This window comes from Halichoerus grypus, chromosome 4 (assembly GCF_964656455.1).
Source record: "Halichoerus grypus chromosome 4, mHalGry1.hap1.1, whole genome shotgun sequence".
Classification (NCBI taxonomy): Eukaryota; Metazoa; Chordata; class Mammalia; order Carnivora; family Phocidae; genus Halichoerus; species Halichoerus grypus.
The window spans coordinates 106,486,207-106,511,751 of NC_135715.1; the positions used below are offsets into that span (position 1 = coordinate 106,486,207).

Consider the following 25,545-nt stretch of genomic DNA (forward strand, 5'->3'; position numbering starts at 1 on the left):
AGGGAGGAAACATAAGGCTAGCAAATGGGTAGACTGACTATTCAGCTGGATAGTACAATTCTAACCTTGAAATACTTAGGGGATACATAAAGGGATAGATAAGTTCACATCTATTCCTATTGCTGTTCATTCCCGCAGATATCATCTATACCCTATTCAAGTACAGAGTGTAATCAAATGTGCAGCATCTCTGTGCACATATTCATTCATGAAAGGTAGCATTTCCAATGAACCCAAAATGTAAAGAATAACATATTACACTTGGCGGGAAACAGAAGTGTTATTATAGTTACTGATTTCAATATAATAACCTTGGTGTCAGGGCAAATATTTATAAACATATACCAAGAAAAAAGAGAGAAAAAAAATAGGTACAAACAAGTCATGTTTCTGGGAAGACAGAAGTAATGAATGTACTTCCATAGAAGGATATCTCAAGGATACATATGTATAAGTACACATGTCTCTCTACATATAATATGTACATATACATACAGATGCAGAACTATGACTAACTTATTTCCAGCTGTTCATTATCACGCTCTAGTAATATGCTATTTACGAAATCTAAATTATTTATTATTTCCTAAAGCTTGCATGAGATTTGTTCCTGACTCATTTTTATATCAATAACATGTAGCATGACAATACTCAGGAGTTATTAATCACTGTAAAGATAACATTGGGAGATGTTTTGCCTGATGGAATAAAATCCTGCTTAGGAATACAAAACCAGCATTTCCAATATTAAGAAAGTCACTTATTAAGCAGGGAGGCATGAAGTGAAGTAATAGATTTTTATATGTGGCTTGTGGATTTTTAAAAATCTTGCAGAATTCTAACTGATATACAATGAGAAAATGAATCAAATTAACAAAATATACTAAATGACATTTTAAAATGTGAATAAAAATAATTATCAGTGCTAGGGAGTTATGGTGGACATTATATGGAATAATATGAGGCTTTAGCATTGTACATAGCACATTGTTTTTAACAATTATTCTTAGCCTGTTAGATATTAAAGGAATTATGTTAATCAATTTATATTAGTTTTAACATCTGATTTAAATTAATTGTTACAGGGCCACCTGGGTGGCTCAGTCGTTTAAGCATCTGTCTTTAGCTCAGGTCATGATCCCAGGGTCTGGGGTGTCGGGTTCCCCATTTAGTGGGGAATCTGCTTCTCTCTCCCTCTGACCCTCCACTTGTGCTCTATCCCTCTCTCTCAAATAAATAAATAAAATCTTTCAAAAAGTAAATAAATTTTTACAAATTCTCTATAAGGTAAATATATCATATATATTTTATAAATAAGAAATTTGATGCTCCAAAGTTTATACAGGTTGCTCAGTTTTAACTCAAGCCTATATAAATGGAGGGCTTATGCTCTTTCTGCTAATTTATGTTTTTCCGTGTAAGTCACTATAGTATACCCAATAAGGTCTACATCTTTCTGTTGAAGCTCTTCCTTCAGCGATTGTGACACTGAATTCTGTTGCTTCGTTCCAACTGCTCAAACACCCTTACAGTCTTCAGTGCCAACTGGGTCTCTTCTAAATATAAGCATGTCACAAAATTCTACCCTAAGAAGCCTCTTTGTCTTCCCCTCCGTTGTCCATCTTAACAACTCCAGCAGCTTTAAATATCAGCTTTCTTTGCTAATTCCCCAAACTTTAAGCTTAAACCCTAAGCTTTAAGCTCAAGAACTAAAATTTTCAATTACCTGTGTGATATCTCCATCTGACTGACTCAGCTGGCTCTCATCCACACCTGCAACATTTGCCTGTGACCGACAGCACCACACAGTCTGCTCAAGTGCACCTTCTCAAGGTTCTACTCTCCATACCTAATAATGTCACATGGCAAACTCCTCTCCACCATCTCTGACTCTTCTTCTTCTTCTTCTTCTTTTTTTTTTTTTAAGATTTTATTTGATAGAGAGCACGAGAGCACAAGAGCGTGAGCAGGGTGGGGAGGGAGGGGCAGAGAGAAGGGAGAAGCAGGCTCCCCGCTGAGCAGGGAGCCCCACGTGGGGCTTGATCCCAGGACCCTGGGATCATGACCTGAGTTGAAGGCAGATGCTTAACTGACTGAGCCACGCACCCCCATTTCTGACCCTTCTTCCTGCTCTATTTTCACTCTCTTTTCCATAGCACAAAACACTCATAACTTACTTTATAATTTACTTTTTAAAATATTATATTTTTACTATATAACCACTAGAAGAGGGATCTGTGTGTTCACTCCTGTATTCCAAATGCCTAAAATTATCCCTGACATATAGTAGGCACACAGAAAATATTGTTGAAAGAGTGAATAAATGGCTCCTAAGAGTCTACTGCCTATAAGTGAGGCAGAAGTTTTCAAAGCAGAGTTGCTGAGAAGAAAACTCACACATGCCCAGTCACATGGAGTAGAGAGCCTCACACCAACTCCTTTCTTGACATGTCCCTGTGGATGTCTGATCAGATCCTGTTATCTACTTAACGTAAAGCAATTGTACTTGTCATGGTCTTTGAGATCCTGCATGGGCTGACCCCTACCCACCTTCCCAAGCCTTGTCTCGTGCTGTTTTCCAATTTGTTTCCAATTCGTTTACCATGCTCTTTGGCTTCTCTACCTCAGGGCCTTTGGTCCCATTCTTTACTCTGTGTTGCACCATCATTCCCCATGTCTATGTCTTCACACAGTTTAGCAATTAACCTTAACCATCAATACCTCAAAAAGCCTTTCCTCCCCACTATAATTAATGTGACACCTGCTGCCTGCTGCACCCACTCCTCTCTATCAGAGCCATTTACACACACAAGCACTTGTGCATGCACACACACACATACAAACACACTTCTTTGTTTTTTCTTTTTATGGTCCCCCACATTAGAATTTAAGCTCTGTGAGTACAGGGATCCATACTTCTGATGACCAATAGTACCTGGCATATAGTGAGCATCCAATATTTTTTAATGAAAGGAGGGATGGATAAATGAAGGAAATAAGATAATTATATGAATGGTTAGATTTATTGACTTTTTATCCCTCTTTGACACATTTCTTATCTCTTCCACTATTCTCATATGCGTTTGATAAATTCCACCGTGCTAACTCTGCCTTGCCTCCCATATACATTCTCCCCTTTTCTGCTGTTACTATTCTAGTTATGTTATTCTCTGCTCTTGTCAGGACCATACAATGGATTGTTAGCTGGTCTCTTAGCTCTGTATCTGTTTATTTCATTGGCACAATGCTACCAAAGCAATAAGCCTGGAGACCTACCTTATTCACAACACCCCTTGAATCAAAATTGTACAGTGGTGGGCGCCTGGGTGGCTCAGTTGGTTGAGCGACTGCCTTCGGCTCAGGTCATGATCCTGGAGTCCCTGGATCGAGTCCCACATTGGGCTCCCTGCTTGGCAGGGAGTCTGCTTCTCCCTCTGACCCTCCCCCCTCTCATGTGCTCTCTCTCTCATTCTCTCTCTCTCAAATAAATAAATAAAATCTTTTAAAAAAAATTGTACAGTGGTTCATTACTGACCAAGAAATCATGTAAAAACACCTTGGTATGCAAAGTTCTCTATTCTCAGTTCATGTTACACTACCTATCCTGTCCCCTTCTAGGTGTGTCATGATTCCTAATATCATAGAACGTGCCATGTAGCTTTACATTGCAGCCCCTGGCTCAGAGTGCTATGTCATTTAATATATACAACAATATCTTAAGTTAGTTATTATTATCCCTTGGTTTGCTAATGATAAAAATCAAAGTTTGAAAATAATAAGTTCCTTTCTGAGATCTCATAGCTAGTAAGTAATCCCTTGGGATTCAAAACCAGGTATATTTGACTTCAAAGAACACCTTTATAACATCTACACCATGATAGGTTATCTGCCCACCTTTCAGACGCCTACCTATCCTTCAAGTACTTGTTCAAGTGACACCTTTCACACAGTTTTCCAGTCTTGGCGAGAATACCAAATACCTATCTACTACCTGCTTGTTCAGAGCTAAGGAATCATACTTGCCCTCCTTCCCCAGAGAATTGTCCTCAACTGACTGCAGCAGCCTCGATTGGGAAGTTAGAGCCCAAAGGTCAACCAATGACTGATGGAGCATATAAAACAGGACCCCTTCCCTGCCATGGGATTTATGCTCCAAAGCACATCCCCTGTGGCTCAAGCCAAAATGAGAGTTTACCTGAGACACAGTCTTTCTGGCATCTTTCCCTTTCTCTCTCCATCTTTTACAGGTTTCTCCTGAATAACACTCCCCTCATAAATAACCTTTACAAGAATTCCTGTCTCTACGCCTAGTCACTTCTCCCATTTTCCTGAGTTGCTAATATATTCCTAGGTGTACTAACATTCTTGCTGTTCTTGACACATGCTAAGCTCATTCCTAACTCATAACATGCTGTTTCCTCTGTTTGGAAAGCTCTTTGCTCACATATTCACATAGATTGCCACCTCTATGATGTTCTCTTCTCAAATATCACCTTTCTAGAGATGACTTTTTTGATAATCCTATTCATAATTCTACCCCCCGCATAGCGCCCATTCTTTTGTATATAGCACTTATTAGTATTGACATGATGTATATTAAATATTCTATCCTCTGGAGGAAGGCAAGTTTCATGAGAGTTGGTAATCTCTTCACTAGAGTTAGAACTTGTCTTCAGCATCTGGAACAATTTCTCATACCAGGTGGGTGTTCAATTAGTACTCGTTAAATCAGTGACTGGAGACAAACTTATGTAAATGAACTAATTCCCAAAGACTGCTCCTTCCCATAAAGAGTAAAAACAATGTAGTTGAAGGAAAATCCTACGACACATTAACAGTTAATAAGAATGTAAGTGCCAAATAGAAATAAAATTGCAACTACATAAGATACTACAAAGCATAATTATTTAATAATATGTGTTCTAGAAATGTATTCTCTCCTTTGGGGTATAGTGCGCAGGGATGTTGTGTGTGGCATGAAATCCTTGTGGCTCCTGCAGTTCTGAAAATGTTTTATTGTTGAAGAATTGTTGAAGTTAGACCTTATAAGGTGGGTAAGATTCAGCTAGGTGCACAAAATTCAGAAGGGCATTCTAGATGGGGAGCCTGGGAGGCAAATGCAATGGGGAAAAAACAGGCAGGCAAAACAGAACAAAACAAAACAAAAAAACACACAAGCTCCTGAATAGTCCTGGGGGTATAGAGAGTTTGGGGTGGTAGTTTGGAAGATATAGCTGGGAAGGATATTAAAGCCCAATTAAAAAGAGCTGTGAATGAAAGGGCAAGGAACCATGACGTCTGCCTTTTACAGAAATTGTTTGTTTTCCCACCTCTTTGCCCATTTAGTTTATGATCCTGTAGGAATATTATCATCTATCCCAGCATCATTAACATATATAAGTAAAAATACCCTAATACATTATAAACTGTCAAAATTCCATGCATGTGAAATCCTACAAATGGCCTTGCAACTTAAGCAATTTTCAAATAATATCCCCATAATATCACTGGCAGTATGATAAGCCCTTGATTTTTAAGTTGGAAAAATACAACATGAAATGTTAATGACTTTCATAAAGTCATACTATAAATTATTTTATCTGCTTGTAAAAATGATTATATTGCCAACAAACCTAGAAAGAATTGTAACGCTAATATGTTGATCATATTGCTCCACATTCTAGACTGTGTCAGAAATACATCATACCTGTGGGTCTTTGCAAATTCTTTTGTACTAAAATCCTTCTCAAAGTACCGTCCATTCCTGCTTCTTCTATGTGGGAGTGGTCCCCAACGACAGTCCAGTACATCATCCTGACGAGACAGGTCAAGTTGGTTAGCTTGCAGATAGTGCTGTTATAACTCAGCTTGCTCCCCAAAACAGTTTCTCTTCAGACTGTGTGCATCAGAATCACCCCAGAGTCCCTGAAAAAGCAGATTCCTGGATCCTACTCTAAACCTACAGACTGGGAACCTCCAATAAGGGTGGGTGATTAGGAGTTTTATTTAACATTTCTCTATTTTCCTTTTTGGTCCTTGCCTATAAATGAAAAAGTAAGAGTAAAAAAGGAACAATTCAAGCAAAGGAAAGGAAAGATTTGTGTTAAAATTGTTTAAATTTGTTCATACATACACCTACATCTTTTATTATCACAGATAGCCAAAATACTAATACTCTACACTTCATATGTTCAATATTATGGTTAATGTCTTGAAAATTCAATCTTAGGTTAACAATACAGGTTATGCGTTCATTGCAATGTCCATATAAGACACATACACATACATACATAGAATGTATAATGTAGCAGCCTTTCAGGAAAACATATATATTGTGTCACCATTTGGTGTGAAAAGGACATGCTTTTGTATAGAAGTAGAGGGGGTTTTAGAAGTCTTGTGAATCTATTATATGTTGAACACTTATTATAGAAAGAAAACTACAGAGCACAGGTGGGAAAAATATCTAAAAATGGATATGCATATCAAGAAATATAAATAGCCAGCTCATTAACCTACCCTCTTTTAGGATTTACAGCAATAGCATAGGGTTCTCCAGCCATGTTTGTTAAGAGTCTGGTGCAGTTGGGGCCATTCAGCTGCCCCACGTTGATAGAGTACCTCAGACTGGTCCAGTGAGTGGTGTAGTAACTGAACCAGTGCATTCTAGAATGATCAGTCCAATAAATATTTCCAGCAACCCAGTCAACTGCAATGTCCCTGGGCCTTTTAAATTCAGGACACTAAAAGAAAACAAAACAACACCACAGTATTTTCAAAAGCAAAGCGGTAGAGGGGAGGTCTGTATACATTGATATTTTATGGGAATAATATCAACATGGTCAGGTGTTAATTGTTACACAGGTTTTTTAAATATCAAAAATGCTCCATTTTATTCTTAATTTTTATAGGTATTATTAATTTCACAAATTTTAAGTGCACAACTCATTGGAGTTTAACCTAGCACTGTCTTTGTATAACCACCACCCTGCTAGAATATTTCTAGAATTATAGAAGCTTCACCTATAACTTCTCCTAGTCAGTATTCCTCGAGATTAACCATAATTCCAATGTCTAACAAAATAGATTAACCATAATTCCGATGTCTAACAAAATAGAATAAACAAATTCATATAAATAGTATCATACTATTCTATTCCTGACTTCTTTTACTCAACATTGTATCTATGAAATTCATTCATATTGTTGTACATGCCAGTTACTAATACTTTTTTATTGATGGGTAGTATTTCATTTTATGAATATGCCACAATTTTTCACCATTTTACTGATGATATCCATTTGGATTATTTGTAATTTTAGGCCACTAAACCAAAGTCATGAATGTTCTTGTACACGCCTTTTGGTGGACACAAACATTCATTTCTATTGAGTATTTAGCAAGGAATAGAATTGTTGAGTCTTAAGGTATACATATACTTAGCTTGGATAGATACTGCTAGCATTTTTTTTTTCAGAGTTTGTACAAATATACACTCTTTTCAGCAATTTAAGGAAGTCCCAGTTGTTCTGCATCCTCACCATATATAATTTGATTTAAAAATTGAAAAAAAGTATTAGTACAGATGGACACATTTAGAGAGATACTGTATTCAAACATATTTTAAGGAAAGTTACAATATCTGTAATTTATATTAAATTTACTAGCTTGGATTTTCTGCTTTATATTGTATTATTGAATTATTGTGAGACAGAAAAGTAAGGGAGTTCTTTGCAAATAGACAGCAAGGAAAATAATGTATGCTCTGTGCCCTTCAATTAATTTGATCACTTCCAGTAGGAAATAGTGTCATAATTAATTTGACATAGTCAGGTTTATTGTGCATAACCAAAAGTGAGAAAGGATTCCCAGGGGTATTATATCAAGAATGGAAACAATTATTTGAAGGTGATTATAACTAGACATGTGGTCAATGTGTAAGAACATCATTAAGACCTGGCAACCAGTGGAAATATGGGTTTTTAACACATGATAGTTTCTTGTGTGAATTACTAGTGAACAAATTCTATTGAAGGAGTGAATGGACTTGGATTAAAAGAAGAGAAACTAAACTCAAAAAAAGAAACATGAGATATCAATAAACAGGAATTGCAAGCCACTGTCTGCTGTGGGATTACTGGGCTCTCAAGGAAGGAAAATATGGCCTGAACTAAACACAGAACCCATAGAAATTTCTAACAACCTTTATTATCAGTCTTTTCACCTATTGATTTAAAAACTGAAATTATGAAATTTATAGTAACATATTCCTCAACTCTAACAATAAATACTATCCATCTACCCAGTGATAGCTCAGTGATGTTTAATGAAAAGCATTCTGCAATACAATATGCTTTAGAAACAGTATAAATAATAGTCACAGGTGGGTAGAATATAAATATTTGTCCTAGCCAAACCACAAGATTATTTTCAAATGTTCCAGTATCATTTAAATTAACTGTAATTTTTTTCCTGTTTTGGCAGCGTCTAAAAGTAAATATATGAACAAATGGCACGGATATGTCACGGTAAGTCATAAATTTATAAATATGACAGACAATGAAGAAAATAACCATTATAAGCTGTTTAGGGTCTGTTGGAGCATATTTATCATTTTCTAACACTAGTGAAGCAAACCCTCAGCATGCAAAAAAAATATTGGTTATCTAGCATGAGCATAGAAAAATATCTAGTTTCCCTTTATCAGATGTAAATATATACACGATTTCCTATCCTAAGAGTATCCTTGCTAAAATAGGACACATTCCATGCAAAGTTCCACTTTTTTGAATTTAGGATTTTCATTTTGTTTTACTCATTATTTTTTCTAAAAAAAAAAGTCTGATTATCTTTCCAATCTATACGTCTACACCTGGACTGCAGACAATTAAAAACCCGAATTCTTTATTTTCATAGAACATTCAGAAGTTTGATTAAGTGATCAGGTAAGCAGACTGGTGAAGATTCTACTAATGGCAAATTCTAGAAGGATAAATCAAATTTATGTCACATTACTAGGGTAAAAAATATGGCTTAGGGGAAGGGAAAAATGTTACTTTCCAATGCTAATCACAAAGAGATACTGATGGAGTCATTTAAATCTATACATTTATTCTCTGGTTCCCTGATCAAGGAATCCCTAATGTCATTCCAGTATCAACTAAAGTAGTTAGAATATGGGGTAAAGGACATCACACCCAATAAATTCAACCTATGGTCATAAATCATTGGTGGCAAGATGATTCTCAGAGAATAATGGCATCAGGGTGAAGATGTTCCCAGATGTTCATCTTCACTGATTTCACAACATACTGAATGCTCAATGATTCTCAACACTGAAGAGAGAGGAACTGAACAGAAAAAGAACAATAACAAGAAAGCAACAGGATGCTCCTATTGTCAAGGAAACTATGGCCAAATTAGGAAATCATCCTTTATAATGAGTTCCATAGGAATGAAATAATCCCTCTCTACTGCCCACAGTTTGACCAGGATTGTGAATAGTATTAGCATATAAAAGGGACTCTAGTATTAAATGGATGTTGGCAGGGGAGTGAAAGGTGGAAATTCCTGTTGGATCTTGATATAATAAAAAAAACAATTTGTGGAGAGGTTCAAAATCAAACAGGTGAATACAAGAAGTGGGCAAACACAGTAAAATAAACAGGTTCTGGGAGAGGAATGGAGTCTGACATGGGACAACAGAAAACAGGAAAGCTAAGCCATTTGCTTCTAAAGAGGTGAAAAACAAAACAAAACAAACAGACACATCAGATTCAAAAGAAGAAGAAAATATAAAACTCTCATTGCCCCTTTGGTTAGCTCACTAGACAGATAGGCCTATGAGCTAGAGGCACCAATGAAATATGTCATGTTGAAGAGACTGTAGAGGCAAGCAGTTACCGTGACAACAAAAGGCGTTGCTCATATTGTTGCACAAAGTGGAAGACACATTTTGACTGCTCTCTCCAGGCAGATGATTTCTTTCCTAATAAGCTCTCTAAATACACAGCCAAAGTGTTGAGGCCTGAGGCATTCTTCTTTGTGGAGATATATTAGTCCAATGAATGAAACACTTAAATCTTACAGAAAAATTGGCAGACTTGTTGTAACAAAATTAGAGGTTACTACTTTAAATTACTAATCCTTTACAGCTGTGGATTGTAAGGTATCTGTCACAATTCCAGCTTCAGGAAACTAAAGCTATAAGTCACTGGAGACATTTGATTTAAATCAAGGAAAGAGGAAAATCTATGAAGTGGGACTTCAAGCATTTGAACCATGGAAATACTGTCCTCTTTTTAAAAAAAATTCCTATAGGGCACCTGGGTGGCTCGGTTGGTTGAGCGACTGCCTTCGGCTCAGGTCATGATCCTGGAGTCCCGGGATCGAGTCCCACATGGGGCTCCCTGCTCAGCAGGGAGTCTGCTTCTCCCTCTGACCCTGCCCCCTCTCATGTGCTCTCTCACTCTCTCTCTCTCTCTCATTCTCTCTCTCAAATAAATAAATAAAATCTTAAAAAAAAAAAATTCCTATAGTTAGCAATATACTTTAAGAAAATACAGTTAACACAAGGGTAGATTGAAGTAGTCACATATTTTATCTATGTGTTATTTTTTTCATGTAAGAAAAGAAAATTTGGCTCATTTTACTAAAGTTAATTATCCTGTAATGTAAAGCTATTAAAACAAAGCTGTAAAGCCACTCTAAAGTGTGTGTGTGTGTGTGTGTGTGTGTGTGTATGGTGTATATCACACTAAATGAAAAGGCTATTTACACTTTTGGCCTATAATATATGAATCAGATTAAATTCTCATAAACCAGGAAATAGAAGTAAAATAATGACTATGCAAATTCTGAACATTACTAAATTATATGGCTTAATAATATTATAAGATATGTAGATATATATTATTTCAATCTAGAAGCTCATATAGCAATGGGGAAATCCAAAAAGAACCAAGAAAAAGTTATATTTGGAGTCAGAATGTGTAAGAGTTCCAAAAACACTTCAGGAAGGAAATCCCTGCCTTCTACCTACAATTTATTCTGAAGAACAGATTATTTCAATTTGAGTAATTTTAAACCTTTATTTATCTACATTAAGACCATGTCTACCTGGCACAAACTCCTCTTAGGGGGGAAAAGAAACTAAATAAAAGTATGTAATTCTTGGACAATTTCCAAAAAGACCACATTTGTCTTTGGATTATAGACTCAATATTGTATGTGACTTTGTCTTTTTTTTTTTTTTCAGCATACTCAGTATTCTTTAAACTTACCCATCATTTACCACCCTCCCTCCAAAAATAAAAAAAAAAAAAAAGAGAAAAGAGCAAAACTGGCTCTCAAAACCTTCTTCACACTATTAGGGTAAAAAAAAAAAGATATAGAAGATTAAAAAGCACATTAAATTTGGAATCAGAAACTTGGCGTAAAATAATCCTAGTTTCTCCATAAATTATGTGATATATAAAATAAAGGTTTTGGATTAGATGATCTGTAAAATTCTTCAGACTGTAAACATTAAATTATATAGCAGTTTAATAATATTATCCATTCTATGTAAGCCTGCATTTTACATAGCTTTAAGGGTGTATCTAATGCTAATAGTGAATTTTCATGCATTAGTATGTGAAAAATTTGTTGGTACTTATGGGAGCAATTTTCATATCATCCCCCAGAATTAAGGAATAAAGGTGTCTTCTGACATTTACAATTTAAACAAGCATAACACTTGAGATGGAAAGCAGAGCTATCTGAAAGTGGAGATTGCAAAGTGGTAGATTGAGGACTAAATTTTTCAAGTAAACAAAACTTTTAGGTATATTTTAACTTTAAAATTAAGATATCACCTTAAAATCAAGTTTTCTTTTTCTTTTAGCATTTACTAATGAATCATTGAACATTATATCAAAAACTAATGATGTAAAAAAAAAGAATCAAGTTGTTTTTTTCTTAAAAATTGAGGATATATAAGATAGTATATAAAAAGCAGGGAAATATTACAGAACAACAGAGTCAATCAGCTGCTGCCCCCTGATTTAATGGAACTTGTATTGAGTTTGCCTCTCTTACCTGGGTCCCTATTGTTATGTCAAATCTGTTTCACTCATTTATCTTACCCATATAGCTGGTTTGCAGCCCATGCCTTAAAGAGACAAAAGAAGTTGACCTTATTGGATAAATCATGTATCAATAAGAAAGGGAGTTAAGACAGCAATAAACACATAGAAAAAGAGTCACAGAAGCAAATGTTGATACTGTCTCCAGAATCATTAAGTAAGCATCTTGTGGATGACAGAAATATTCAGTATATGTAGCAGATATATATGTGTGTGTGTGTGTGTGTGTGTGTGCATATGTATATGTATATAATTATGTACAAATTTGGCTCTTATAAAGAGCTTTTATATAAAGAACTTAAACAGCTCAACATCAAAACCCCAAATAATCCAATTAAAAAATGGGCAGAGGACATGGGAAGACACGTTTCCAAAAAGACATACAGATGATCAGTAGATACATGAAAAGATGCTCAACATCACTAATCATCAGTAAAGTGCAAATCAAAAGCACAATATCACCTCATATCTGTCAGAATGGTTAAGATAAAAAACACAAGAAACAGTAAGTGTTGGTGAGAATGGGGAGAAAAAGGAACCCTCTTGCACTGTTGGAGGGAATGCAAACTGGTGCAGCCACTGCATAAAACAGTATGGAGTTTCCTCAAAAAATTAAAAAGAGAATTACCATATGATCCAGTAATTCCACTAGTGGGTATTTACTGAAATAAAACTAAAACACTAATTCAAAAATGCTCCCCTATGCTTACTGAAACATTATTACAATAACCAAGATATGGAAGCAACCTAAATGTCCATCCATGGATGAATGGATAAAGAAGATGTGGTGTATATATGCAATGGAATATTACTAGATAAAAAAGAATGAAATCTTGCCATTTGCAACAACATGGATGGATCTAGAGGATATAATGCTAAGTGAAATAAGTCAGAGAAAAAAATACCATATGATTTACACTCATATGTAAAATTTAAGAAAAAAAACAATTGAACAAAGAAAAACGGAGGAGAAAAACCCAATTCTTAAATATAGAAAACAAAGTGGTGGTTGCTAGAGGAGAAATGGGGGTAGGGAAGGATGGGTGAAATAGGTGAAAAGGATTAAGAGCTTACTTATCATGTGATGAGCACTGACTAATGTATGGAATTGTTGAATCATTCATTATATTGTACACCTGAAACTTACATAACCCTGTATGTTATATACTTGAATAAATACATTAGGCTCTTGTAGTTCAATGTATCTCATACATCAAATATATTCAGATTATAAATACATGCGTGTGTGCGTGTGTGTGCGTGTGTGTGTGTGCAACAATGCTGAGTTTTATACATCATTTTCTGGCTAGCTTCATTAAAATTAGTTTCCTGCTGTCTTATTATTCCTTAGACAAACTAACATTCCAGTTTATAAGTCTAAACAGAACCTGGAATAATAATGAAGTCACCTTGAATGATACTTCTTGGGCATTCAATTGACATTCTTTAGATAATAGTCAATCTTTCTGTGAGCCTGTCCCTTCAAACAGTAACAGTTGGTTCAATTTTGAAAGACTTGAAAACATGTTATTTGGGCTAAGATCTATAATGCCTAAGCAAGACCAATGTTAATGATAGTAATAATAATGAAAATGATGTCTTCTTAATAAAGGAGCTTCTGTTCACTGGGATAATTAAGAGAGGCAAAGGAAAGAGCATGCTTGAAGATTCTGAAATGAAGTTGCATTCCTGGAAATTAAATATAGTGTATTTATGGCTAGGAAAAAAAATGTGTGTTTGTGGGTGTATATGTGTATGTTCACAGGTGTGTAAGGAAATGGGAAGGGTGTGGTGTAAGATGAGACTGATATCACGGAGAGGCTTATAAACCAATGAGTTTTCAATGGAAAACCATTGGAAGGATTTAAGTGGGGGAGATATGATGATTATATTAATGTTTTAAAATTATGTTGGCTATAATGTGGAAAATAGCTTAGGACTGGGGACAAGAAGTGGATACAGGATAATCAGAGGAGGCTTACTGAATGGACCTTAGAAAGGAAAATGTGGAATTGTAATCTGAATTTTTGTGAGAGAAAAGTGGATAAAAATGGGATATATCTGGAGATAAAAATATTTGATCTTATAATGAATCGAATACAAGGATGAGAAGAATAACTTGTAAAATATAATTTTTCAAGATCAATATACTATTGCCATGTATACCAAAGATTTTCAATTAATTTATTGCTTGTAACCCTTAAAAAATACTATGTACCTACTTTATGACAGAACCTGTTCTAGATGTTAGGATTACATATAGAAGTGGGCAAAACAGCAAAAATACCTGCCATGGGAAAATTTACTTACAGCAAGGTAAGGTACAGAGGAAATAATAAATGTAGTAGGTAAGTAAATTATATAGTAGTTTAATAAAGATACGTACTGTGAGAGTGGAAAAAAAAAAAAAAAAGAGTAGTGTGTTGAGGATCCAGGGTGGGAGTGGGACAATAGATTGCAATTATCAATACATTATGTATCCATAAGATGGCATTTGAGGAAATTCTTGAAGAAGTTTAGGAATTGAGCCATGCTGGATATCCAGATGAAGAACACTTAGGCTAAGAGAACATTTCAGGAAAGGCCTTACATTAGTAGGTATTGATGGGTTTTACAAATACCAAAGCATCCTTGGAGAAGCATAAGGGAGAAATTAATAGGAGATGAAGTCAGAGAGGAGACCAGATCTTTTAAACCCTTGTAAGGATGAGAAATTTGTCTTTTGAATGGGGAACCACTAGATATCTTTGATCAGAGATGTCATGTGATCTAATTTATGTCTTAGAAGGTGCATTCTGCTGATTGTGTGGTAAGTAAGAAGGAAAGCAAAAAGACCAGTTAGGAGGCTACTGCACTAAGTCAGAAGAAAGATGATGGTGATTCAAAAGTAGGTATTTAAAGTCAAGCTGATGTAAGGTAGTTAACTCCTAGCATATGTTGAAGGTACATTCAATAGGATCACCTGATTTGGGAATTATGAAAGAAGAAGGATCAATAGTAACTCCTAAGATTTTTTTTAAGATTTATTTATTTATTTTGAGAATGGAGGGGTAAAGGAAGAGAGAATCCTGAAGCAGATTCCCCACTGAGTGCAGAGGCCAACATGGGGCTTGATCTCACCACCCTGAGATCATGACCTGAACCAAAACCAAGAGTCAACCACTTAACCAACTGAGCCACCCGGGTACCTCGTAACTCCAAGATTTTTACTTTGAGCCCCTGGAAAATGGATTTGCCATTAAATGAGATTGGGGGAGTAGATTTTGTGAATCATGAGATGTTTATTTTTAGGCATGCTATTTTGGGAACATTTTTTAAAATCCTCCAGCTCCCTGTCCTCGGGGAGTCTGCTTGAAGATTCTCTCCCTCTGCCCCTCCCCCTACTCAAGTGCACTCTCTATCTCTAAAATATATAAATAAATCTTTAAAAATTCCAAAAGAAAAAGCAAAGTAAGCAGTTGAACAGAGCCTGATAGCAATTTGGTAGCTGTTAGCATGTGGGTATGTATTAAACCATTAAACTATATAAACTCTATAAGGAAGTGAGAAAAGGTAGAAGAAAGAGGATCAAGGTCGGGGCCTACAGGCATTCTAATATTCAGAGGGAAGGAGAAAAAGATGTAGCAAGAAAGACTCAGGTGAGAACAAATGAAGTAAGAGACCAATAAAAGAATAACTATATTGGTGATTCATCTTAGAATCATTTTCTATTTCAGGGTTATTATTACATAAAATGATGTAACAAACACAAAAGATCTACTTAAAGTTTGGTTGGAGAGACTGATATTACTATGTAGAAAATGGTTTCTCAGCTATTGACATTTCAGTCAGGATCATTCCTTGATATGAGGAACTAGCCTATGTACTGTAGAGTTTTAAGTAGCCTCCCTGGCCTCTACTATGCTCACTGAATGCCAGCAGCACTCCTCCGTTGTGACAATAAAAAAGTATCTCCGGACATTGCCAAATGTCCCCCGTGGTGGGAGATCATCCTCAGTTGAGCACCACTGATGTAGAACTACTGAGTGTTCTCTGATGTCTGCTTCCTCTGATTTTCAGCATTTGTCAAGGTCCTTAATTAACATCTGTCACAAAACTTACTGAACGCTTCTTTGTCCTCATTTACTTGATCTTTTGGCAGTGCTAGAAATATAACCTCAATCTCTTTCTCAAAATAGTCTCCTATCTTAGTTTCTGTGACACTACATTCTCTTCTATTCTCCTAATTCACTTCCCACTCACTGTCGTCATTTTAACCTGGCTTCAGAGCTTGGTTCCAGGCTTCTTTACTTCACCTGTACTCTCTTCTTGGTAATCTAACCAGGCTTCATGTTCTAGATATCTTGTCTATTCTTCTATTCCTTAAAACATATCTCCAATCCAGAGACTTAGATCAAGGCTTGAATACACCACTATTTGACAATTCACTTGGATCTCTTACAACCCCTCACTTAGATCTCAGACTTAACATGACTGAAACCAAACCCACAATTTACCATTTTCACTACCCATCAAGTTGTAAAATCTACGTCTTGAGTCCTTCCTATACTCATCTTCTACATTCATTCTATTTGCAAACTTTGTTAAACTTATACTCACTCCCTTCCATTTCATTGAGACTATAATATTACAACCTACCACCATTTGTGCACCAACTTGGAGCACAGTCCTCCTATGTGGTCTCTTTCTGTTCCAGCTTTTCCCCCACCAAATCCATTCTCTACATAAAAGTAAAATAGTTGTCTTAGACATAAATAAGATGACATTACTTCCTCCTCATCTTTTAGGTCTTCACTCAAATCTCTTTAAATGGGCCTTTATAGAGCATCCTATTCAAAGAAGTCTTACAACACTTGAGTTTTTCTTTCTTGGCCCATTATGTATTTCCTTCAATATAATTTTCAAAATTAGAATTTTTGGTATTTATTTATTTATGAGTTTACTTGACTTTGTCTTTGTTCCCCAGAATATAAGCTTCAGGAGAGTAAGACTTTGTTATTATTTTGTATCCTAGGAACCCAACACTAAACCTAACAAACAGAACTCCTTAAATAAAGCTTTGGGTATGAATGAAAAAATTTGACTGGTTCACCTTAAAATGCTATACAATATGTTCAATAATATCCTTAGAATTATTAATTGTGGAATCGTATGTTTTATATATTCCTATAAGATTTATGTTCAATAAAATTTTGAATATTGATCACAACTGTTACAGAACCATTTAATGCCAATCAGCATACATTGTTGAATGCCTGTCTTATGCAATCAGCAATGAGTCACATAATGGAAATAACTTAATGATTTGACAGTTTTAGATTTCCTCCAAAGAAATCATAATAAATGATTGTAGTTGTTAAATGGTTTGAATAAACTCAGATGGTTTGAAAAGTATTCTTGAGAAGCAAGTGTAGACAATTTCAAGGTAAAGTTATAATGATTACCATAAATTTATAGTAATTAAGAAAATTAATTTAAAAAATGGAAAAAGAAACTATCAATTTCTACTAGTATTCGAATGTCCTAAAACAAGACTTTGTTTTTTGCTAAAAGTTGTGTACACACATGAACTTATTTGTGAGCACACAAGCATACCTGTGCACTTGTGTGTGTGTGTATGTGTGTGTGTGTGTGTGTGTGTGTGTGTATGGGTGCGTGTGTGTGTGTGTGTGATGTACACAAACCCATATATTGGGGTTTGAGGTTTATAACTAGGTCCCCAATTAGAGATGGAAACCTATTAAATAAAACTTAGTTGGATATTTTCTTAAAAGCTCTCAGGGAAAAATAATTGCCTAATCAACTTACTGAAGAAAAGATATGATTATTAATGAATAAAACTATAAGCATTTTCATTCTGAAATCCTCTTTTGCATAATAGAGAATATGCCAAAAATGGTATCTCATATTCACTTCTCAAAATTAGGTAGATCAGATAAACCATTTGTTTTGCTCAGGAATATTTAGCTATTTAATGGTAAAAATCTAATCTGTATTTTTAAAATCATTTGCATTTTTCCAAGCATTGACCTACTTTACAGTGCTTGTCATCATGTACTTCACACTAAAAATGATAAATTGCCAGAAAGTATGTATAATTGTTGCATAATGCTATCATATTCTGTTCTGACTACTAAAATTAAAATTCAGAAATCTCATTATGCTTTACATATAGATTGAATCATGTCGCCTTTTATGTTTTAAATTATTTAATTTTCTTAAAGGAAAAAAAATCCATCCATTTTGTATAGCCCAGGGGGGCTAGAAAATCATAAGCATTTCTATATATAAATAACTTACACTGCATTTGAAATTTAAATTTATCATCATAATTAGTATTCAAGCCATTTTCACAGATTATAGAAGAGTATTCCCTTCACGACTTCCAAAAAAAGATCATATTGAAAATTACCTTCCTTTAGAATGGACTTTGGTTAACATTTAGTTGTCTGAGTAATATTCTTCTAATTTCTGATACAACATATTTCCTACACTTTACTGAGATGGAAATATTCTAGTATTTTCAGTATCTCTGAACATGCTTTCAAGACATCCTGTTATCCCATGGCTAACATCTTCCATTTGGTTCACTGGTAACTCCCTCTCTCTCTACCCCCCCCCACCATCCTCGCTCTGTCTCTCTCAAATAAAAAAATCTTTAAAATATATAAGATATATACAAGTAAATAAATATATAATATACAAGCAAAATATACACATTTATATATTTCTATGCATAAGGATAAAAACATAGTTATCAAACTATAAGCAAATTTGGCTTCGGGTCTATAATAAACTGTTCACTAGAAGAAACTGGTTATATATTAATTATTAATCTCCCCAGACAAAACTAAAATAATTATCAAATAATTTTCACTGAAAAAATTATGTCAAAGATGTATTTTTAGAAAAAAAATTCAGAAAAAAGTAAGTTGCAAAATTTTTCATGTGATTATATGCATCTTAGAGAAGAACATCTTGTCAATCATCATCAATACCATCATTGTCATCATCAGAAGCACCATCATCATCCTGTTAATAGCAAGTGTCTATAGAGTACTTATTATGTGCCAAGAACTATTAACACTAACATACAATCAGTATATGCGTGTAAATATATATATATATATATATTCCTCACTAAAACCTCACGAAATAGAGAGGGCAGAGCAACTAAGAGGCTAGTAAGCAATAGGAACAATATTAAAACCCAGGCAATGTAACTCCACAGTACATACTCCTTATCACTTCATTAATTAGTTACCATCAGAGCAATGTTTTTGCAAAGCAGACTGTGTGTTACAGATAAAGAAAGCTAAAGCTAGCCAAGACTAAACCAGCTTTTTGGTCTGATAGCAAGTGAGTAAGTGAAGGAAGGCAGAGGGATCTACTAGATTTTTCGCCTCTTTCCTAGAACTATTCTTAATAGAACTTAAAGGTATTTTGTAAAACTCTATTTGGCGGAGGAGGAGTTGAAGAAACAACTCTGATATATATGGATTTTTACTCACAATTAATTTAATCTAACCTGAATTAGAAAGGTAATATAACTTCATTAAAACCAGATTATTGCTATCTACCTGATAAAAAAGTATTCCAGATTTCTATCAAATGGTATTCATGCAGTTCGAATCTTTATGGTAGATATCACCGCAAAAGATAGTAAGGACTTCCAGATAGGTACCTCTGATTCTTTTCGAATACAAAGCTTCAATTATATCCTACTGTGATAGCACTTGACTTTTTGGTTGTATGGGAATGGGCCAGGTCTCATAAAAATAAGTATTTATCTGTCATTTTTCTCCCAGGTTACCTCAAAATATAAAATGCACAATAAATTGACATGCCCTAAAACAAAAAAGGACAGTCTACAACCACAAATCTAAACAAATGCTCTAGTTTATTTTTCTCAAAAGGAATAACCATGATAATCAACATGTCCATCATACACCAGCAAACAATATTGCTCTGTTTTGGATGTTCCCTGAAATAGAGTTATCAGGAGTCAGAAGAAATGGTTACACAATTTAGTTGATCTCTTGCCCTAGAAGAGAGGTCTATTTCTCATATTGTTAAAAATGAAATATTATTCCCTGCATATTTCGATAGTTTATTTTCCAACATAAAAACAAAGTAATGATTCCTGATCTTATCTCATGATGAAAAAAACCCACGTTCATAATATAATGTTAAATAATACAAAATATAAAATGTGCTAGAAATATTAGGTATTATTCATTACCATTCTTACATAGCTAAAGCAAATGTACTTAAAGAAAACCATAATATCATATAATTAAATTATATGCAGCTGTGAGAATAAATGAGTAGGGAAATGTTTGATTTCTGTATAGGGAGAATATTGGGAGAAATAATTGAATATACTAATTACCTCCTATAATCAGATATTGCGATTGATAGATTAAAAAAATAGGGAGGTGGAAAAGTATGAGCCTTCAAATAGTCAATGTTATTTACTTACAATCAAGCCACTGTTTGCTTGCCTTTTTTCTCTGCCATGGATCCTTTTGTAGAAAATTCCGCCTGGATTAAACTGAGTACTCCAAATAATCATATCTCTTTGATAATATACATCCATCCCTGTTATCCTTGAATTATGTTCAATATGAGAAATTTGTTGATGATCGCCACTGTAGTTGAATGGATATATAAAACCCAGGATATCAGTGTCATTAGCAATGTAGAGAACTTGATCTTCAGAGCCTGGAGATTATTATAATAAAATACAAAAATAAAGTAAATTTCAACTAATGTAAAAGCAATAATTGCACTTTTAAATTATTTTTAATTATTATTCTTAACACAGTTTCTTGCTCAGTAAAAATCAACCAATTTTATATCATGTTATAGTCTCCATGACTTATTTCTAATACACACTTACCTAAACATTTCTAATAGTTATTGATGTAGGTTTTCCCAGGGCAAAGCTTACCTTATGACTAGAAATTAGGTATTTGTAGTAGATATCCTTTTCATAAAGAGGGACCTCTATTTGATAAATTGCAATACATTATGTTCTAATGCTTCGATCCTCAATATTCAGATGGTATATTGTGTACTCATTAAGCCTCAAACATTCCTGAGCATTTAGTTTATGCATCGAGTGATCATTTTCTTAGGTTAAGAAATGAAAATTAAGGGGGGAGAGTCTTCTTCCAATATTCATATATCTCAAATATTCTTTTATTTTTATTATAAAAAGATGTCAGTATTTACTACATTAAAATATCATAATGTCAATATTATTTAGGATCTTGCTAGTGGATCCCTGTAACCTGAAGTTTTGAAACCTACAATACAAAACTAATGTCATTTGCATATTGAGACAAGTAAAAACCTAAAGTGAATTCTGAATATACTAATTAAAATATTAATAAAACCATAAAGATTGAATTGCATATACTCTTATCTGCAAATTAAAAAAAAAAAACAAACAGATTGTGAAGTAAAGTTCAGCCCTACAGGTTTAATAGTTCTTACATGGTTATGTTTGTCTACTCTATGGCAGGCACTGTGTTAAAACTTTCATAATTTATCTCCTCCTCTTATGGAAAGTAGGGATTCATATTTCCATTTTACAGATAAGGAACTGAGGCTCAGAGAGTTTAATAACTTTCCCAAGGCCACAGATCAGAAAGCGGCAATGCTAGGATTCCAATTCAAGTACATTTACCTCTCCGCCCATCCTTAATCCACTATATCATGTTATTTTCCACCTGTAATAACTGTTTTATTAACATTGTCCAATCATGCCCTGTAACTAACAATATCTGTTACAATATTATTTAGTAAAAACCAGAGCATGAAAATTCATACCTAAAAAAGTCCCAAATACCCGTTTTTTTTTAAGTTTTAAAAATGATATTCCTAAGTAAACGGGGTCTGAACTAAAGCATGATTTTATTTTAAAACCTTTTAAATTCCAACTCAAAATTCCATTCTCCTTATAATGCTAACCTTTAACCTGTTATTTTTATCCATCGGTATAATAATATTTCTCAAATACACTGAGAGCAGGCCATAAAGAAAGATACTTTATATTCTATCACATTGGCTTATAAACTTTTCCCTCCTCCTGACAGATTTTTCAAACACAAAAGTGATTTTAACAGTAACCATGAATTTGGCAATCATATCTATAAACCATCCCAGATTAGATTAAGAATGATAACAAACCAACTTGGCAAATTAGCCAATATTAAAAAGAGATTTATTTATATTTTCAGGCATGGAGCTATTGCTAAAATATAATATGAAGCATCATTTTCCCCCATAAGATATTTATAGCAGTCATAATAGCATTTAAAATCATTGTTATAACCTTACCTTTTGCTATGCAGGTGTTATTCCTTTCCTGAAAATTCTGGTCACACACACATTTATATGACCCTTCCATATTTATACATTGGTGGGAACATGTGCCAAACACCAAACATTCATTAAGATCTAGAAGAGAAGAGCTTAAAATAGCATCATCATACCCTCAATTAGCGCTTCCATTCTTTCCACATTTAAAGAAAGACAAATTTTTCTTCCTTCAACTTCTTATTTCTATTTCTTTTATTGTCTTTTCAAAACTCTCAAGTATGTGATTTGCTGTGTCATATTTTCTGGCCATAACAATTTTTTTACAATAGTTTCACTATAATAATTCATCAATTGTTTGTACATTGCTTTTTAACCCACTTAACACATTCAAATAGCCCTTTCAAACTTCCCTAGTATTTTCATTCACTCAAACAAACACTTCTTGAGGTTTCCTTTTAAGACTGTTTCTGATTACCTACCTCTATACCTTTGTGCTATCATATAATGTCCTATAATCCCTTTGCCCACCTTGACGTAGAGAATTTTTACTGATCTCTCAAAATCCACCTGAAGTGAAACCTTTCTTGTTTTCCACCAGTATATATCCATCCCATAGTTTCTGCACTGTCTGCTGTCTGGTTGTTTCTCTCTGATAGCACTGTACCTACCATATTTCACATATGTGGCCATATATTCATATCCCCTACTTGACTTTCAGCCCCTTTAGGGCTTAAATTATAATTAATTTTTTATTGCCTGCATGTTACACAATTCCTGGCAAAAAAAATGAAGATACAGATACACATGTAACACACGTCTGGCTTCATATATGTGAAGTGACGATGTTACAAGAAGGGCTACGTGAAACAATAGCAACAAAACCCTGAATATCTACAAATAAATAAATCCATGTACCTCATATGTAATAAATAAATCACAGGCAATATTCTGTGGCTTAGCACATGCCTCTAATTTTAATGGCTTAAGCAGAGCCAGCAGTGACGTCAGGTGATTCTGGTGAATTACTACTTTCTCTATTTTCAGTCAGCTTAATTCTTCCGCTCTTGTTATCACGTTGCCCTCATTATGTAATAAATCTGTGAGATACATCCTTCTTTTGAATTGGAAAATTTAAGGATAAGCACAGCAATAATAATTATCTTTCATTTAGCTCTCAACTGTGTTCCAAAGCCTCAGTGGTAGAGATCAGGAATTTCCCAGGGACACTTGGAATGAGTGGCAAGGCTCAAATTCAGGCTTTCTGATTCTGTTGTCTCTACCAAGATACTTCGCCCAAGCTGAACTTAGGCACTCTCACGATAATTCATTTCTGTGTTTGATTGAAATATAGGGCAAAAAGATAAAGAAATCTGTATTGTTAGCGAATACTATACCAGGGACAGAGCAAAATATATCTTATCCGCACTTGGCCATCAAAAAAGTATTACAATATTGGAGCACTGGGTGTTATACACAAACAATGAGTCATGGAACACTAATCAAAAACTAATGAGGTAATGTATGGTGATTAACATAATAAAATAAAATAAAATAAGGTATTGCAATAAATAATATTTGATTTGTTTGACACCTGTAACTTTGAACAGTATGCTATTTGATTCTTTCGTTTCTTTCCCTTTGATGTGGAATCAAAATAAAAATCTACATGATTTGATAAAATTTTGCCTCCTTCACATGGCCCCATATTGGCCAGAATCACCATTTTCTCTTCATCTCTATACTAATGTCAGGGGGTCTGGCTCACTTTGTTTGCAGAGTATGTGACTCTTAATCTCAGTCCCACATTGGGAGAGATTACTTAAAACACACACACGCGCACACACACACACACACACACACACTAATGTTGATACCGTGAGCTTTCGTAGGGGGCAGAAGAATCTCACACATGTCCAATACCTAGAACAGTGCCTGGCACACAGCAACTATTAATCCATTGCTACTTCTCTGCTCCTATTTTCTGTCATTTGTCTTCCCTTTACATATTCTAATTAAAGTATTTGGCTCTAACATCACATAGTGATTTCTTATTCTCTATTTGAGCTATATATAAGAAAGGCACAAACACATTTGAATTATTTGAATTATGAATCAAAGTAATGTCTTTCCCTGCCTCCATACCAAATCAAATTGCTTTTCCTTACTATCAAAACTTCCTTTAATAAGGATACAAATTTTATTGGAGTGCAGAAGTTATTAATTTGCACAACAAAAATACTGGATTTGTAGCAACTTAAAATGAAGAGTGAAGTTGCAGCTTTTATTTGCCATAGAATATAATTAAAAATACAGAAAATTTTGAGAATGGGAGTTTTAAATTTTGTAAGTATATACAGGAAATAGAGCCCATTATTCACAAATAAATGTTAGAAATTTAATGTTATTTGAAATTAAAATTTTGAAGAGGTTGTGTGTATGTATGTGTGTGTGTGTGTGTGTGTGTGTGTGTGTGTGTGTTTATACACAATTGATAGAAAGTTTCTGGGGAAAAAAGAAATAATCTAGCCTTGAGAAATAATTCACTTTTTAAATTAAAATAAGGGCGCCTGGGTGGCTTAGTGGGTTGAGCGTCTGACACTTGATTTCGGCTCAGGTCATGATCTCAGGGTTGTGAGGCTGGGCTCCACACACAGCAGGGAGTCTGCTTAAGATTCTCTCTATCCCTCTCCCTCTGCCCCTCCACTGCTTGCTCTCTCTAAAACAGATAAATAAATCTTTAAAAAAGTAGAGAAACCTAGGCTGTCAGTTTTCAGTGTCCCATGTTAATGTAAAAATAAAATGCCATGCATAATTCAAACAAGTATATAATTAAAAATGTACATGAATATGACATGGCCACACTTCTTTCCCTGTTTGGTGAATATAATTAATTCATTTCAATAATCTCATTTTGATTGACACAATGCAAAATCACTTTTCTTTATCCAAGAATAACATGGACAGTAGAGAAGGAAGCTGGTAGGTGAAAGCATTTTACAACTTGCATTTACCCTAGATAAGCCAGACTTAGACAATTTAGGTTTGGCTCTAATTACAATAATATCAACTTTAATGGAGAAACTGGCAGTA

The 25,545-nt window shown here is 34.5% G+C and overlaps 1 protein-coding gene across 2 annotated transcripts in view; it reads right to left on the minus strand.

Annotated features, from left to right (window-relative positions):
* Positions 1-25,545, minus strand: part of LRP1B (LDL receptor related protein 1B) — a 1,832,840-nt gene that overhangs the window by 87,906 nt on the left and 1,719,389 nt on the right. The window contains exons 76-79 of one of the 2 annotated variants that reach the window (XM_078070743.1): positions 22,474-22,593; positions 20,609-20,850; positions 6,520-6,743; positions 5,708-5,814 (exon numbers count right to left, since the gene is read on the minus strand). In XM_078070743.1, coding sequence (XP_077926869.1) covers positions 5,708-5,814; positions 6,520-6,743; positions 20,609-20,850; positions 22,474-22,593 — 693 coding nt within the window. Of the gene's footprint in view, positions 1-5,707; positions 5,815-6,519; positions 6,744-20,608; positions 20,851-22,473; positions 22,594-25,545 lie in introns of those variants that run through there. The other variant, XR_013447098.1, reaches the window with a different exon arrangement.